The sequence below is a fragment of the Pan paniscus genome, chromosome 1 (genome assembly GCF_029289425.2).
Source record: "Pan paniscus chromosome 1, NHGRI_mPanPan1-v2.0_pri, whole genome shotgun sequence".
Lineage (NCBI taxonomy): Eukaryota > Metazoa > Chordata > Mammalia > Primates > Hominidae > Pan > Pan paniscus.
The window spans coordinates 59,531,362-59,551,329 of record NC_073249.2 but is presented as its reverse complement, the minus strand read 5'-3'; the positions used below and the strand labels follow the sequence as shown (position 1 = coordinate 59,551,329).

General features: G+C 32.1%; 1 protein-coding gene across 4 annotated transcripts in view; it reads right to left on the bottom strand.

Annotated features, from left to right (window-relative positions):
- Positions 1–19,968, bottom strand: part of BRINP3 (BMP/retinoic acid inducible neural specific 3) — a 385,674-nt gene that overhangs the window by 116,111 nt on the left and 249,595 nt on the right. For all 4 annotated transcript variants that reach the window (XM_003820588.7, XM_008974031.6, XM_008974030.5 and 1 more), the window contains one exon: positions 14,254–14,490. In XM_003820588.7, the coding sequence (XP_003820636.1) occupies positions 14,254–14,490 (237 nt within the window). The remainder of the gene's footprint in view (positions 1–14,253; positions 14,491–19,968) is intronic.

The window sequence follows — 19,968 nt, the reverse complement described above, 5'->3', positions numbered from 1 at the left end:
AATTTGGTAATGGCAAGGGTGATATTCATAATATTTTAAACACTGGTACAGTCAGGCATTGATAAGTCATAATGGAAACAGTGACCAATCAAAACAAATAGCAGCAGAAATCAAACTGGTTTTGCATAACAATCTTGGAGCTAAATACCCTCCCTGGTACTGGAGATAGCTACAAATTACAGTATAGTGCAATGAGCATATCATCACAATAAATTAAAACCATAATGATATCATGTAAATCAAGATTGAGACTGTTGTTACAAAAAGTTTGTTTTATTTCCTTTACTTTTATATTCCAACTACCAATTCCTTTAAAAGAGCTATGTTATAAATACAAGCATGATTGTCAAAAACCTTTACCCATGAGAAGGCAATTATATGATTGTTAATTTAGAATTAGACTTTTATATCCAGTTCATCAAGTCTAAATAAAGTTACTGAATGACAAATGAAGTAGCCAAAATTTTAAGAGATTAAATGACTTTCTAATGATCACAATGCTTCCTTCTAGTAAAGCTTGGTTTATCTTATTTTCAGCTATTTAGTTCGGAAAAAATGATACATACCCTGGATTGAATGCCTCAAAGGTCACTTAAACTACAGATACATCTCATTTTCCCGCAAGTATAGAAGACTGGAAAACATCAGATAGCAAGAGAAAAATTTATATATCCTCATCTGAGATTATATGGATAGACGATACAGATTATGATGTTTTCAGTTTCTTGTATCTGAAAAGTCAACTGTGGCTGACATTCTAACTGTTTGCAAATATTCTGAATCATCTTCTCCTCCAGGCAATGTGAAGTGGCATTTCTCTGTTTCCTTTGAAATTAGGTTTGGCCATAAAATGTGATCATAAGTAATGCGAATTAGCTAGACACACATTACGTAAGAGCCAGTGACGATTATCTGTATGCTTTCCCATTGCCTCCATAACCAAATCATTCAAGATAGTGATGTTTCCATCAGCCTGAGTCCAGGAGTGAAGTCAATGCTGAGAAGAGACTCCAGCTAACCTGTGGTGGGCACGTAATGTGAGCTAGAAATGACATTTGCTTATATCATTTTAAGATTTTATGGTTGTTTATTATTGCAAATTATTTTAACTTATATAGAAATTGGACCCAGGAAAGGAGGGAGGGGATAGTGTTAAGAAAAGCAAAACCCTACAGTTGTGGCATGGATTCAGTGGATCATGAAGGTGTCAAGTACCCTTTAGAAGAGGCTGAAATGGGAATGATAACAATCCATATTAGGCCATGAGGAAACAGCTGGGAAACTGTTACCAGCAGTAACTGGGAAAGAATACTGTATACCCAACACATTCAGATGTCAGAAAAAAGAATGCTAGTTATTTTGCTGGTAACTGTTTATGCCAAAGTATGGCAAGGTATTGCACTCTGTCATAGTGACACATAGCTCCAGATGATGGCTGCACCGTGAGCCCCCATCCTGTAGTGAGAACACATAGAGAAGATTTCACAACCAATACACAACAGACAAGTGATATGAACAAAGTGAACTGCAATGTCCTCATCCAAAGATAATATTTCAAGGTGTGCTTCTGTGGAATTACCTATATTACTTGTCTGACATACGACCTCAAACTTAGAAAATAATTGCTGAATTTGACAGCATGAATAAAAGAGAATTGAGAGACTATGAATCAGGTAGAGTTAAAAGAGGCAACTGCTTCTCAACTGCCAGTAATAAAATTACGAACTGAGTTACAATGGCCAATTAAAATTCAGTCTCATAGCAAGGATAGTACGTGGTTGGCTTTCATGCCCCTTGCCATGATCATGAATAAATTAATTTGTTGGACATTAGGGATAATGTTCAATAAAAGTTGTGGTACCCAGAAAAGACTCTCCATTGAACTCCAAAGCCCAAGTAAAACTCTAATAAAATTGCACAATTGAAATGAGAGAGAAAGGAGGGAGGAATAGGTGGAAAAACAGCAAATGGGGGAACATATTTAGGAAAGACTGTGGGTGTGGCTATTGGCATAAACTGACTAAACTCAGTCAAAAGATCAGTTAATTTTTACATGAGTCATACTGCTAAAAATAATGAAGTTTAAAATTTTAAATGACGTGTGAGTCCCAGTGTTTGGGCAGAAAGCAACCTGAGAAAACTATCCCCCAGGCATATTCTCCAATTCTCATCTCCCGTGTGGCTAAGGAGGATAATGGGATAGAAAGAATCACTCATAGGTTGGAGCTTGAGTCCATGATAAACAGAAGACAAGAGAGCCACTCTCAGAAATAAAAACTGAGGAATCTTCAAAGAGCATTCCCCACCTTCAGGTACAGGCCTTCAAAATTTCAGAACTGCTCCAACTTGAGTTTGTTTTGTGTGTCCTGTTTTCTTTCTTCTGACTGGAAGTGCTTATTATAGTTAAGCTGAGAAATTCTCACTTGGTATATAATATGTCTGGGATAAATAACTTGCTTTTGGTTCATGACTTGATATCAAAATAAACTATATCTGGATTTGATGAGGAGGCTGTCAAGCCTCACTCATTGTGCTGGACTCAGTTATTCATGGGAGTTTTGTTCTGTTTATCTTGGGGATGAGGTGAATGCGTTCTGCATCTGGGAAGAGAAGTAAACTGAATATCTTGTGATTTAGAACAGTGCACTGTAGAGTCATTGGAACTTCTCACATATTTTCAGGTTTTCTTTCAGGGAAAAAAGCCCTCCTTGAATTAACTATGAGTTATTTGTTTTGGCCAATGGAATCCTGGCAGGTGTGGCATATGTCATTTTTTCTGGCTGAAACTTTAAGACTTAGTGTATGCATTGTTTGCGGTGTTTTTTCCTTCTGCCATCGTGATCACTTTTGCCTTTAGGGGTTGCTGTCAGCCTGAGTGTTGGAAGAAGACATAGCAAAACTCACAGCAAACTTTCAAGGAACAAATTAGGAAGAAGTTAATGGTATAACTCACGCTGTAACTCAAGGATTTGGGGAATTCTTTACTACTGCAGGATTACCTAGCCTGTCCTTAATGACAGACCATCTCAGATTGACTTAACAGTGAAGGACATTTATTGTCTAATGTAATTGAAACTCTAGAGGCAAGGTAAACTTGAAGCAGGAGTGATTCAACAACTCACTGACATAACCAAAGAAACATTTTTCTATCTTGAATGCCTTACAAGTCTCATAAATGCAAGAAAGCTCGTTAATGCTTTTATAAATATGTTCTTCTTTTCCATTTAAGAAGAAAAGATAATAGCAATCCATGTAACTATTATGAAAAAAGAAAAGAAATGAAATCTTGCGTCTCCCCCAAATACCTCTAGGAAATATATTTCTAGGCCTCATTGACCTGATTTTTTATGTATCTTGAACCGATCTTCATAGACATGGAAACAGATTATTGTGCTTGTCTCACATTAATCAGAGAGTAATTCTGGATATCAATATAAGCTCAATCCCATACTTTGTGCATTACTAAAACTTAAATGTAGGTTTTACTCCCCAAAAATATGGGATACTTTACTGTCAAAGAAGGAGAATGAACATTGAGCAACCGACAGCAGATTTTATTAAAGATTATAACATGTAAAGTAGCATGTTAGTTAAAATTCAAATATTTTATTTGGATATACTTATTTTCCCTAGAAAATGTCCTCTTTCCATAAACTGATGGTAAAATATCATCTGAGAGAAAAACTATTTTTGATAAAGAAAATTAATAGTTTACATAAAATTAAAAAAAAATTATTTTTTTCTTGCAAAACAGTTTGTAAATCTAGCTAACCCAATCTTTGCAATACTGCAGTATTCAAATTATTTGGCTTTGTAGCATTAGAAAGATTATCTATTTTCAGATTAAGTGTCAAAATGGATAGTGTTCTCTGACAGTTACACCTAGATGATTGCCAATACAAGATGGCCGCCAACTGTCATTCTTAGATCATCAAATAAATGTCTCTACATTTAATAGGACATGATGCTGATAAAGACATATGTTGACAGCATACAATACACCTTAGATATTCTATATGCCAAGTGGTAACACATTTTTTCCAAAGAGTAAAATGTCATGCCAAAACATTTGTAAAATATCCGTTCTTTATATAGACCAATCTCTTTATTTTTCCTTAGGATTATTAATTGCATGAAGATTGCTGTATTTCATAATTATAAGTAATGAAGTTTTTTATTTATCCAAAAAAAAACAACAACTGGGGATAACTCAGAAAGTTATTTGGAAAAGATAATTTATTTTTAACTATGTAGTAGTTATTCATTTTTTCTGGCAATTTTGGTAATTATTTGCATAAGTCTTTTGGTTTTAATCATTAAAATATGCATGCAAAACTGTATTTCTAGCTTTCTCATTAAGTTTGAATCCTTGATCCACATCTAGGTAGACATTGTCTAAGTAATGTCCAACAAAATTGTGATCTTTGTCTAATTAATTGTAACACATAAATTGGTTTTTATGTGGTTACTACTATTGTGAGGTTTTGTGTGTTTCATTTTTTCTCCCTCTATATTTTTATATATCTTTATTCTATACTATTTTTATTGTAATTAATGTTATGTATATGCTACCAATATTTCTTATTAAACAACATAAATTTATTTTCTAAAAATGTAAAGTTAGAGATAAATTGATTTCTATAAATATTGTTATTAGAGTGAGAAATTTTCTCAGGTTGCAAGACATGAAAAGAGAAATATTTCTATTTTAAAATTTGCTGACACTTTTATTTGCAGGCTGTAACAGGTGGGTTTTCCAGGCCTTGCCCATTACAGAACAAAATGAATCAAATATAATCAAATATAAAATGGCTTAGCATTCTGTGCTAATCCTATCTACTGACTGAATTTTATATTCAGTGAAAATAGGAAACATACACAACAGAAAGTCATTTACAAACAGGTTATCTTGACCTAATGAAATATGCAAATTACTTCCTTCTTTCTGTATGGTACCAGTTATTAGCATTCTCTATTATTGTGGAATGCACTCTGACACACTTCATGTTGCTACTTACATTTAAGGAAGATTTCCTAAATTCAAATGAATATTCTCTTTTAATAAAATAGCAAACATAAACTGATTTTTTTTCTTTTTTAATAAAAATAACTTTTAGATAAGTTATTTACTTGCATTTGTTTAAATTTTCACATTACATTGAATCAGCCTTTGAAAGTAACCTAAAACTCCATTCCAATTTTTATTGTCTATGTAGAGTATAACAGGATTTGAATTTCAAGCCTGTAGATAAGAATAGACAAATTAGTATGTCTTGCACCTAAAAGTCAAGAATTCCCAGCAGAAACATGTAAAGAGTGCACTTGCACATAATTCCAAAGCTTTCCCAACCATCAGGGAAATGAAATAAGCTGGTGCATTTCCTTACAATCATGGTACTTAGAATAAAGACCATCAACTTACAAGAGCCTGTGAGTGGTGATAATATTTTAGAATTATTTTCCCAATGTAATAGCTGCCTCATTACTTCTTATATTTTGTTTATCTGTTATGAGGCAAAAAAAAAAATGTTTCTCTTAACCAAAAGCTTTTCTCAAAACTATTACATGTGCTCTTTCATATATCTTACTAGTTTTAAAAAGAGTCCAATATAAATACAGTATTTTACCAATTGTTTAGTTCCAAGAAAAGTGAATGTGGTTTTACTGAAGATATAATTTATGAATAAAATGTTTGGGTTCATTATTTAGCTACCTATACCCTGAAATTAAAAATAATATAAATATTTTTCTGTGATGAATTCTTAAGTTTACAGCAAAGTAGGGCAACTTCTCAAGTGAAATATGAATCAGCTAAATACATTTGACCACTGATTACAGCAAATAATTCAATGTTGTGATTTTCAATATTAGAAGTAGTTTCAGGGATACTATATCAGAAAATAGATTTATTCTGTAGATCACTGTTTTCCCAATATCGACATAATGGCATCCACTATGGCAAGAGCCTTTGGTTATAAACCTAAGACGAACAGTCCAAATGTGAGATAAGATTAAGAAGTCTGACTTTTGTTAGGACTGGCTTCTAATCAGTACTTCAAAATCTCTGGTCAATGAATGTTCCAGATCAAATATTTACCAATTTGCTACAAATTTAAACATATAACATGTAGTGAGCTTTGAAAATATTAATCTATTCAATTATTCTGTCAGTATGTCCTTCAGATTATTTAGTTGCCAAAGTGCTAATTTTTTATTTTATTAAATTACATGAATACAGAAAAATATAAATATTGTAAGTGTATAACTCAGAATTTTCAAAAACTATATGCACCATATAGCCGGGCTCCTAGATAAAGAAATAATACATTTTTGGTACCAAAAGAGCCTCTCAGACTCTCATCCATCACATCAGCCCTTGCTTAGGCAAAGGCATCATTGCCCTGATTCATAATAGTACAGGTAAGCTTTGCTTGTTTTATACTTAATATAAATGGAATCATATATGTATTTCTAAGTTTGGCTTCTTTTGTTCAATGTGATATTTCAGAGATTTATTCATATTTTGGATAGTCCATTCCTTCAAGCTTTATACAATTCCATTGTGTAAATATACCATGATTTTAAAATCATTTTTAATTGATGTGTATTTTATTGTAATTTGAAGAATTATAATTGTATACATTTATGAGGTAACATTGGATGTTATTATATACGTATATAATGAATAATGATTAATGCAAACTAATTAACATATCTACCACCTCAAATACTTATTTTTTATGGTGAGAATATTTGAAATATATTAGAAATATATTCTGTTAGCAATTTTGAAACATATATTTTATTAACAAGTCAACATGCTATGCTATAGATCTCAAAACCTATTTTTCCTGTCTAACCGAAACTTTGCAACATTTGATGATCACATCCTCATACCTCACCCCACCCTCCTAGTCCCCTCTATTCACCAATGTCTGCTTCCATTATTTTGGTTGTTTTTAATGCTCTATTTTGATCAAATATATCTTAAGGGAGCCTACATTTACTAACTCTTCCTAAATCTATTTACCCTTTCATTGTGTAATTTGTGTTATTTCCAACAACAACAACAAAAGCAAAATATTTTGTTGAGGCCATTATTGTGTTTTTTCTTGTCTGGAACATGTTTTGTCACCTTCACACAGTACTAGGATAATTCCTTTGGGACCAACTCCATTCAGGACAGCCAGTGCTCTCATTATTTACAACGGCAATGCAAATAGGGGATTCAGGCACAACTAAGAGCCAAAAATAAAGCAGACCTAGCAGCAAAGAATCACGGAGCAAGCATATTTAACTATAAATGAAACAAATTGGACAGATAAAACTGGAATTAATAATTAATCCTTCAATGCAATTCACAGACATTTACCCATAAGAAACAACAGCAAACAGGAAACCATGACCTCCTCAAAAAGACAACAAAAATTGAGTGACTGACCCAAACAAGATGCTGATTTGTGAGCTCTCTGAACAAGAATTCAAAATAGCAGTTTTCAGGAAACTCAGTGATCTCCAAGATAACACAGAAAAGCAATTCTGAAATTTATTAGAGAAATTTAACAAAGATATTAAAATAATAAAAAATCAAACAGAAATCATGGAATAGAGAAATACATTTCCTGAACTGAGCAATTCATTAGAGGTCTCAACAGCAGAATGGACCAAGCAGAGGAAAGAATCAGTGAGCTAAAAGACTGGCTATTTGAAAATACATAGTCAGGGCCAGGAATGGTGGCTCACACCTGTAATCCCAGCACTTTGGGAGGCCGAGGTGGGTGGATCACGAGGTCAAGAGATCGAGACCATCCTGGCCAACATGGTGAAACCCCGTCTCTACTAAAAATACAAAAATTAGCTGGATGTGGTGGCAGATGTCTGTAGTCCCAGCTGCTCAGGAAGCTGAGGCAGGAGAATCGCTTGAACCTGGGAGGTGGAGGTTTCAGTGAGCCAAGATCGCACCACTGCACTCCAGCCTGGGTGACAGAGTGAGACTCCAAAAAAATAATAATAATAAAATAATAATAATAATAAATTTAAAAAAAAGGGAAATACACAGTCAGAGGGAAACAAACAAGCAAACAAATGAAAAACATGAAAAGGAACAAAGACCACCTATAATATACAGAAAATTACCTCAAAAGACCAAATTGAAGAACTATTGGTATTCAAAAGTGAGCTGAGCAAGATCAAGGAGTGGAAATTGTAGTCAAATAAATAATGAAAAACTGTCCAAAGCTTGAGTAATATTCAGATATAGAACGATCTGGGAATACTAGTCAGATTCAATCCCGATAAGACTACCTCCAAGGCATATAATAACCAAACTCCCAAAGATCAATGAAAAAGAGAGGATCCTAAAAGCAGCAAGAGAAAAGAAGCAAAAAGGATGAGTTCATGTCCTTTACAGGAACATGGGTGAAGCTGGAAACCATCATTCTCAGCTAACTATCATAAGATCAGAAAACCAAACACTGCATGTTCTCAATCATATGTGGGAGTTGAACAATGAGATCACATGGACACAGGGAGAGGAACATCACACATCAGGGCCTGTCAGGGGTGGGGGGCTAGGGGAGGGTTAACATTAGGAGAAATACCTAATGTTGGTGACGGGTTGATGGGTGTAGCAAACCACCATGGCCCATGTATACCTATATAACAAAACTGCATGTTCTGCACATGTAACGCAGAACTTAAAGTATAATTAAAAAAAAAAAGAAGCAAATAACATAAAAGACATAAAAGGAGCTTCAATTTGTCTGGCAACAAACTTCTCAATGGCATTTTCAATGTATTCAAAGAGAAAAAAAATTGCAACTCAAAAATATTGTATTAGGCAAAATCATCCTTAAAACATGAAGGAGAGATAAACTATTTCCCAAATAAACAAAAATGGAGAGAATTTACCACCACCAGACTCATCTTACAAGAAATGATAAAGGAAGCTCTTCAGTCTGAAAGTAAAAACATACAAATATGCCAAAAAAGAAGTTTTCAAGGCATAAATCCAACTGGTAAAATTAAGTATCAGGACAAACTCAGAATACTCTGTCACTTTAATTTTGGTGTGCAATTCTCTTGTAACCTCATATGAAGCCCAAAAGTAAAGTCTGTCAAAAACAGTAATAGCTATAGCAACTTTCTAAGAGATAATATAAAAATCTGTAAACAGAGGAGTTCGAGACCAGCCTGGCCAACATGGTGAAACCCTGTCAATACTACAAACACAAAAATTAGTCGGGCATGGTGGCAGATGCCTGTAATCCCAACTACTTGGGTGGCTGAAGTAAGAGAATCGCTTGAACCCGGGAGGCGGAGGTTGCAGTGAGCTGAGATCACACCACTACACTCCAGCCTAGGCGACAGAGTGAGACTCCATCTCAAACAAACAAACAACAAAAAAAGTAAACTGGGGCAACTAAAAGTAAACATGTGGGTGAGTGGAGTTAAAGTGTAAATTTTTTTGTGTGCTTTTTGCCTTTGTTGTTTCTGTTCTTAGTTTGTTATCCAAGGTAAGTTGTCATCTCTTTAGCATAACTTACTATATCTATAAGATGATTTTTGTAAGCCTCATAACTTGATATAAATTCATGGAAAATGAAAAGCAACAAATTAAAACACACTAGCAAAGAAAATCACTTAATCACAAAGAAAGACAGTAAGAAGAGAGGAAGAGACTAAAATGAACCAGAAAACAAGCCACAAAATGGCAGTAGTGTGCACTTATTTATCAATAATAACACTGAATGTAAATGGTCTCACTTCCCCAATTATAACGTGTATAGTGGCTGAATGAATAAAGAAGTAAGACCCAACTATATGTTGCCTTCAAAAAATCCACTTAATCTAGAAAGACACACATAGACTGAGCGTGAAGGGGTGGAAAAAGATACTCGATGCAACTGGAAAACAAAGGAGCAGGAGTAGCTATACCTATATCAGACAAAATAGATTAAAAATCTAAGATTTAAAAAGACATAGGAGGTCAATATAAAATGATAAAGGGGTCAATTCAGCAAGAGACTATAACAATTATCAATAGTTTTATGCCCAACAACAGAGTTTCCTATAAGTATATAAAGCACACATTAGTAGAGCTAAAAATATATATAAGACTATAATAAAATAACAGCAGGGGAATTTAACACCCTCGTATCAGTAATGAACATATCATCCAGACAGAAAATCAAGAAAGAAAGAGCACAGTTAAACTATGCACTAGATCTAATGGGCCCTAGATGACATTAACAAAACATTTCACCCAACTGCTGCAGAATATACATTCTTTTCTTCAGTGCATGGAACATTCTTCAGAATAGGTCATATCTTAAGCAACAAAAAAGTCTGAATAAATTAAAAAATAAAAATCTTATCAAATAACTTTTCTGACCACAATGGAATAGGAACCAGAAATTGAAAACAAGAGGAACCTTGGAAAATACACAAACACATAGAAATAAAACATCCTACTGGACAGCTAATGAGTCAATTAAAAAAAAAAAAGGCAATTAAAAAAAAAAAAACAAATGAAAACAAAAATACAATGAACCAAAACTTGAGATACAATAACATCTATATCAAGCGGGATGTTTATAGTAATAAATGCCTAAATTAAAAGAGTATAAAGACTTCAAATAAGCTAACAATGCACCTCAACGAACTAGAAAAGCAAGAATAAACCAAACCCCAAATTAATAGAAGAAATAATAAAAATCACAGAAGATATGAATAAAGTTGAGACAAAAAAATACATAAGATCAACAAAAGGAAAAGCTGCATGTTTGAAAAGATATTAACAAACCCTTAGCCAGATTAAGAATAAAGGAAGAAGAGGCAAATAAACAAAATAAGAAATGAAAAAGGGAAATAAATGAAATTTATACTAGAAAAATACATAAGATCAATGATAGAAAAAGTTGGGTTTTTGAAAAGATAATCAAAATTGACAAATTCTTTGTCTAAGAAAAAAAAAGACCTAATTAAATAAAATCAGAAATGAAAAAGGAGACATAACAACTGAGAACCCAGAAGCACAAAGAATTGTTAGAGACTATTGTGAACAACTGCATGCCAACAAATTGGAAAACTTGGAAGAAATGAATAAATTCCTGGACACACACAACTTACCAAGATTGAACAATGAAGAAATTAAAAAAAATTAACAAGCCAATAATCAATATGGCAATCAAAGAGATAATTCAAAGTCTTCCATCAAAATGAAGCTCAGGATCAATGGCTTCACTGCTAACTCTACCAAAATTTAAAGAAGAACCAATATCAGTTCTACCCAAATTCTCCAAAAATTTGGAAGGAAGGTAATACTCCAAACTCATTATATGAGGTCAGCATTACCCTGATACTAAAACCAGACAAAAACATGACAAGAAACCAATAAGAACACTACAGGTCAATATCACTGATGAGCAGAGATGCAAAGATCATCAACAAAACACTAGCAAACCAAATTCAACAACACATTAACATGATCAAGTGAAATTCATCCTAGGGATACAAAGATGGTTCAACACATGCAAATCAACAAACATGATGCATCACATTAGCAGAATCAAGAAAAAAAACATATCATTATTTCAATAGATGCCAAAAAAGCACTTGATAAAATTGAACAACAGTTCATGATAAAAACTCTCATCAAAATGGGTATAGAGAGAATACACTTCAAAATTATAAAGGCCATGTATGACAAACCCACAGTTAACACTGTGCTGAATGAGAAAAATAATTTTTTCTTATGAGAAAGGCCTTTTCTTTAAAGACTGGAACAAGATAAGAATGCTTACTTTCACCACTTTTATTCAACATGACATGGGAAGTCCTCTCCAGAACAAGTAGGGAAAAGAACTAAAAAAGCATAAAAATTGGAAAGAAGAAGTCAAATTAGCGTTGTTTGTAGACAACACAATTTCATACCTAGAAAAAACCTCAATAAAAACAATGTTAAAATTGATAAAAACATTCAGTAAAGTTGCAGAATACAAAATAAATGACAGAAATCAACAAATAATCTGAAAAAACAAGAAAGCAACCTCATTTACTATGGCTACAACTGTATAAAATACCTCAAAGCAATCAAACCAAATAATGGAAAGATCTATATAAGAAAAACTATGAAATTCTTATGCAAAAGTACAAGAAAATACACAAATAATATAAAGATATTTCATATGTGTGGATTGGAATATTTAATGTTGTTAAAATGACAATACTACTAAAGCAATTTACGGATTCAGCACAATCCCCATCAAAACAGTGGCATTCTTCACAGAAATAGAAAAAAAATTCTAAAATATGTGCAGAACATCAAAAGATACCCAAATAACTAAAGTAATCATGAGCAAAAAAGAACAAAGCTAGAATCATCACACCACCTGACTTCAAATTTACTACAAAGCTATCACAATCAAAACAGCATAGTACTGGGATAAAAGCAGACACATAGACCAATGGAATAGAATAGAGAACCATATATATATATATATATCCACACATTTACAGCCAATTCAACTTTGACAAAGACAACACATACGTTGGGGAAAAGAAAATCTTTTAAATAAATATTGTTGGAAAAAATGGATAATTTTATGCAGAAAAATCTAGACCCCTATCTCTCGCCATACACAAAAATCAAATAAAAATAAATTAGACTTAAATCTAAAACTTAAAAATATAAAACTAAAAACGAAATTATTTAGGAAACACTACAGGACATTGGTCCGGGCAAAGATTCTTTTGTTTGTAAAACCTCAACATTACAGGCAACTAAAGCAAAAAATAGACAAATAGAATTATATCAAGCTAAAAAGCCTGTGTACAGTAAACAATCAGCAAAGTGAAGAGATAATCCACAGAATGGGAGAAAATATTTACAAACCATTCATCTTTCCAGGGATTAATAACCAGAATATATAAGGAGCTCAAACAACTCAATAACCAAAACAAAATACTAAAAACCAAAACTGATAACCCAATTAAAGACTGGGCAGAATATCTGAATACATATTTCTCATAAGAAGACATAAAGATGGCAAACAGGCATATGAAATAATGCTCAATATCACTAATTATCAGAGAAATGCAAGTCAAAACTACAATTTAAAATGGGTTGTATCAAAAGACAGGCAATAACAGGTGCTGGTGAGGATGTAGAGAAAGGGGAACCCTTCTACACTGTTGGTGGAAATATAGATTAGTAGAGCCACTAAGGAGAACTCTATGGAGTTTGCTCAAAAACCTAAAGTAGAACTACAATATTATTAATCTCACTACTGAATATATATACAAAATAAAGGAAATCAGTATATTGAATATATATCTGCACTCCCTTATTTATTGCAGCACTATTCCCAATAACCAAATACAGATTCAATTTAACTGCCCATCAGTGGATGAATAGATTAAGAGAATGTGTTATATATACACAATGGAATATTATTCAGCCATAAAATAGAATGAAATCTTGTCATCTGCAACAACATGGATGGAACAAGAGGCCTTTATATTAAGTGAAATAAGTCAATCACAGAAAGCCAAATATTCTAACCCACATGTTCCCACTCATATGTGGAAGCTAAAAAAAGTAGAACTCATGAAGATAGAGAGTAGAACGGTGGTTTCCAGAGGCCAGGAAGGGTAGTGGGGGGTGGGAGAAAATGCAGGGAAAAATAAAAGAATAAAAATGTATTTATTATGTGTGCTTAAAAATCGCAAAGATAGTAAATTTTATATGTATGTTTTAACCAAGTAAAAATAAAACAATCATAACAAAACTCACAAAACACTATAAAATTAAAATTTAGATAATTTCATTGTAGAAATAAGTAAAGTGAAAATAAGCACTAATGAGAATCATGTTGAAGAAGGTATAGAACAAATGCTGTCTTCATTTTGCTGCACAAGAGAAAAGCAGACACTAGAAAAGTAGAGAAAGACCTCAGAGGTATCAGATGATAACTTAAAAATTATTGTACTGAGAAAAGCAAGAACTTTATTTATTAAGTGACTAATACATCAACTTAGGATCAGGCTAAACTCTAATGCCAATAGTACATAGCAATACACAAAGCACCAGTTAATAACCAGTAGTAAAAGCAATGTAAATGTCCATTTGAAAGAATAAAAAAATGAAAATCTTTCCAACTATGTACTAGTTTCTTGAAAAAGGACAAATTAACCATTTCAATATATTTTTTGTCAATATTTAAAAGTGTTATATTAAAATATATGTCTTACCTGATTCCTCAAAGTCACTGTTGTAAGCTTTCCAGGTTTCAGTTATTCGAAGAAGATTCTCTTCCATGGCTTGAATGTCCATGGAGGGGCAGTTGCATTCTGGAAATTTGGGACCACAGTGACACCAGCAGTCATTTTCCTTGCAGATAAACTCTCCCTCTGAATTGCAAGCAATGTAGCTCAAAGCTGCTTGTACAAAACGTTCCTGAAGATAGTCTGGGAGAAGTACTTGAAGCCCTTGAAGAACAAACAAAGAAATTAAACAAATTTACTTTGTTAAAGAAAAAATTAAAATACTTATTTATAATATTCAATCAAAACAGTAAATAATTTAGTGTATTAAATTTTGAATTATGTATTTTTAAACTATCAGAAAAATACCTAAGTCTATATGCGGCAAATATTTATAACTCTTTCAACATATTCTGACTCCATGAATATGAAACTTCAGAAACAGAGATAATTAATCATGGAGATGATTGAAAACTCAGACTATTTGATGTAATTTATCACAATATTTGGTTATTTTTACATAATACAGATGGAGCCTATCTTTCTAAACCTTTGAAAATACACATATGCATTTATTTTCTACCAGTTGATTTCAAATGGTTTTCAATATTTTCATTTTGTTTGCAGACTATCAGCCCACATCAATGTAAATATCATATAATGGGTTGTGCCATTGATAAAATACATATTGAATGTTGATGGTAAGGCTTATCTCATGCCATCAACAACATATAAGTTATATAATTCTATTTTTCAAGAGTGAGTACTAAAAATAACTACAGGAATCAGATGGACTGATTTAGTTATTTCACAGTTTATTTTTTGCCATGTGTCAACAGTCCTAGTGATATAACTCATTAGTTTTCTAGAAACATGTTTAGTAAAGTTGCTATCTCTTAAAAAACTGTCCAAAATATTGTAAAATTAAGATTTGGGCTTTTCTCAGGGTGTAGCATTTATTACAATATTTCAAAAATGTAGTTTTTCAGTATGTCTGGCTACTTAAGAAAACTTAAATACTAAATATTTAAACAAATAAGTAGGTAAAAATAAATACAAAGCTAAGGAAAAATCTGGTAATAGCAAAGTGTTACTTACCAGAAAATTGAATTTTTATAATTTTACTTGTTTTCTGTTTAACAAAAAAATCAATGTTGACCCTTGACTATTATCTTAGGGTTGATTTAATAAAAATCATTGATTAACATTTAGAAAAAAATTAATTTACAAATATGTTGAAAAATTGCAAAATTTCCTTTGCAAATTGTTGGAAAAAGTACTCTTAGAACTTATATATTCGATTTTGTATTAATTTTCATTTCACCTGGAATAAATATTTATTGAACAGTCTCATTTTGAAGAAAATTGCTAGGTAAGATACAAATATGAAGGTGACTGAGAAATTTATTTGTCACAGAGATATTTGCAGTATATTTAAGAAAAATAAAAGATGCAACTATATAAGATACATGTGATTCAACAAATATAATTAATTGGCTAAACAATTATATTAAGTTCACAAAAGTAAAAAAACTTTTTATTAAAATGTTAGGCATTGAACATTATTTGACAGATGTATAGTTTTCAATATTGAGTGACTGTGCTGAAGAGTGATACATTAACAGCATCACACACAGATAAAAAGCTGGGTTATATATTAATATATTTTGGAAATGAAAGTAGTAATATGGTTTCATTGCACATGGGCTATAAGAATACAATGAAAGGGGTGCTTACACACATAAATGAGGAGTCATGTTGTTGGGATTCCTATATCAGGGAATATAGAATTAATTCATTTAGATTTAAATTAATTTTACCATGTGGGATACTAAGAGTGGTACCCATTTGGAAGTAGAAGGTAAAGAAATATATTAGAGTTGACTAATTTTTAAGATTAGATTTAAGATCTTTAAGAAGACTGAAAATATCCACACTAGGGAAAGAAATTAAGGTAACAGAGGAATAGTGAGAATCTGCTAGATAGTACTGTATTTGATCTAAGGCAAGTAAAAAGTGTTAAAATACTTAGAGGCATAAAATGATACATTCAGAAATTTTCTTAATCGTCTAGTCCTGTGGTTTACCAAATTACTGCACATTTCAGATACACCTAGTGATTTTTTTTCTGAAAACTTAAAGTGCTAAAAACAATTTGAATAATTCAGAGTCTTTGCTCAAGGAACTCAGGAATCAGTATATATTTATTAAAAGACCTAAGGTAACAGTAATTGAGTGTGGACTAGATACTTGTAAACTACTTATCCATTTTAATCTTAATTTCACACACAAAAAACAAAGAACTCGCGTACCATTTTCATAGTCATAAAGCACATCATTGCATTACAACGTTGAATCTGTAAGACGGTAGTGCTTTTGGAGAAATAGAGAAGGCAGGAGAAGTAATTTGGGGAGGAATGATTGGTGGCAAGAAATGGTGAGTTCCGCTTTAGAAACACAAAAACTCCTGCTATGATGATACATACATACACTGCTAAAAGAAGGAAACTCACATTCTGTAAAACCATTATAAAATTAAAGAGTTTTGAGAAAAGAGGTTTAGGGTCGCAGCGCTCAAAACACTTGAATTTTATAACCAGACCACCAGTAAGAACTAGTTGGTTCCTAGAGAGATAGCTTGGCTTGCTCTGACAAACAACTCGGAGTGGTTCAGGGCTGGCCACGGAATTTTCTTTTTTTTCTGCTATGTACAGAAACAGAAAAGCAGGAATACTGACAACACTATATTTAGACCAGGTCTACCTGGTGCTGGAACAATGCTTAACAAAGCTTAGTTTTGAGCCTATGTGCTTCCTGTAAAAGCCAGGATGTGAGGGCAACTGCTACAAGCTGAGAACCATAGAGTAAAATATGAATGTTTCCGGTGTGAAAGGACTAGTTTGTTTTCAACCCACCTTCTCATGGAACCAACTAGGAAATCTAGGTAAAGTATTAAAAATAATCTGAAGAGATAACAAGGACAAAAATGAAGTGAGAATTTCTGGGGTTAACCTGGAAATAAGGTAATCCTACAGGCACAGTGAGCCCAATATTGGGTTATATGGTTTGGCTCTGTGTCCCCCACAAAATCTCACTTTGAACTGTAATAATCCCCACGTGTCGTGGGAGGGACCCAGTGGGAGGTAATAGAATCATGGAGGAAGGTTTTCTCATGATAGTGAATAAGTCTCAGAAGATGTGATGGTTTTATAAATGGGACCTCCCCTGCACAAACTCTCTCTTGTCTGCCCCCATATAAGATGTGACTTTGCTCCTCCTTGCCTCTGTCATGATTGTGAGGCATCCTCGGCCATGTGGAACTGGAGTAAATTAAACCTATTCTCTTTAGAAATTGCCCAGTCTCAAGTATGTCTTTATTACCAGCATAAGAACAGACTAATATGTTGGGCATATCTTTTCCATTAGAGTTCTGCCCAGAACAAAGTACAAATTGACATTTATGCTAACCATGACAGAGATAGTAACTTCCTCAGGATTTAGTTACTAGATGAGCTACATACCCAGAGTAAAGAAAAACAAAACAAAACACACACACACACACACATAAAGAAACCACTAGCTTTCACCAGATCTGAAGTATAGTTCCAACTGGCATATTTCAAAATTAATTAAAATAGCATTGAAACTAAATCTTCTCTGAAGGAAAATGCACCATCAATAATTTTAAAATATTTTTATAAATTTTCACTCAAAACAGAATTCAATAAAATATGATGAACATATAAAAAGACAAGGGATGGTATAGAGGGTGTCAGACAAGAACGATAAATTAATTTCAATCACATGATCAAAAATTTAATAACAAAACAGACAATATGGCAAGGAACTAGAAATTATAAAGAAAAATCAAGTGGCTATTTTACAAATAAAAATGCATAATTTGAAATTAAGAACCAATGGATAGCTTTAACAGCAGCATAGACATTTAAGAGATAATTAGGGAACTGAAATATTGCAGAATAATACATTTAAAAGGAATAAAAGGGCAAAAAGATATAAAATACAGAAAATAGCATAAAAGATTTGTGTTATGATGGAAAGGCCTAAATCACATTTAAATATAACACAGAATGAGAGGAAAGAAAGGAAATAAATGATATTTGTTAAACAAATATAAAATAATATTAGAAAATTGATGAGGAACATAAAAAATTGTAAATTAATTTGCAGCATATCACCATATGTTATGGCAAGACAAATAGCTAAGTAAAAATGACCAGCTGGTCAATGTTCTTCAATGCTATTTTGCTCATGAACTACCTTAAATAGTTTTGAAAACATAAGCACTACTTTGGACATGAGTAAGCTCCTGTTTAAAATTTTCATTATACATAAAAGAGGCCCAAAGCTGGTAAACTGTGGTATTATTAATATGTATATTTTACAATAAAAATATTACTCTGCTTCTATATATGTACAAATGAAATAAAATTCCTGTTGATTTGGTAACTAATACATCTTTTAAAAATAAAATTTGAACAAGATATACAAATATAAAAAAAGTATATATGTATGTATAGTGAGTGTATAGATATATAAGTTTGTGTGAATTATGAGTTTTTTAGTAATGACCTTCTTTTTCATACATCTTCTCAAGTGGAAAAAGAATTGTTCCTGAAATAAAATTCTTCAAACACTCACACACACACAGGCACACACACATCTCTTTCCTCCAAGTCATTATTTCATTCTACTATCCCTAAATATTTTTATTCAAATATAATATATTTTAGTAATCAATGTGTTTTCTTAATCATAGTCATACTTATCTTCTATAAAAGTAAATAGCTTGAAATGTAAATATGTATACATATATTTACTGAACATTTAAATATGAAATATCATATAGTATAATGTATGCTATATATGATTTCTTGATACTAAAAATTTTAAAAATATTTCTGACAAATTATAACTATCATATGTAATATGCAATTCAATAGAAGTACACTTATTATAAGTATGAAGAAATTTTTTTTAAAGCAAATATAATCAGCTTTTTGAAAACACATGGCTTGAAGGACTAAATAGGACTTTTTTTGGCTAGAGTGACCCTTCCTTCAGCATAAATTATTATCCGTCTTCATTTTTAAGTATGTAAGCACTGAGAACATGTGTTTCAATAAATTAATAAACAGGAACAAAAATAGTTTTTTGAAGCGGCATCATTCAATTTTTATTATAAGCCAAAACACTTACGAACCATCATTAAATATTACATTTAATCATCCACCTTAAAATAGCCTAGTCCTGTGTCAAATTCATTTAAATAAAATATTGGGAACTAACTAATATGGAAAAGTGCTTGTAATTCGGTCCTTTAAATTATTCATTTTCTCAAGGTCTGCCAATTTTACCAAAAAATTATTACCAAAACTTAATAAATGACTTTTAATTATTCTGGTTATACTTCCACTCAGAGGCACCTTGTTTGATGTGTTATACTCATAAGGCATTGAAAAAAATTAAAGTATTATTTCAATATGAATTTGCCAATATTTTCTTATAACTACTTTTTATTATCTACCTTAAATGTATTTTCATCAATAAATTGAAGTTGTAGCTATGGCTCTTTTAATTTTTGAAAAATGCCTGCTCTGTAATCTTATCAGCAAAACGAGATCTCAAAGTCCATCTTTTATATCTCTTATTTTTTAAAATACTGATTCATATACCAATGGT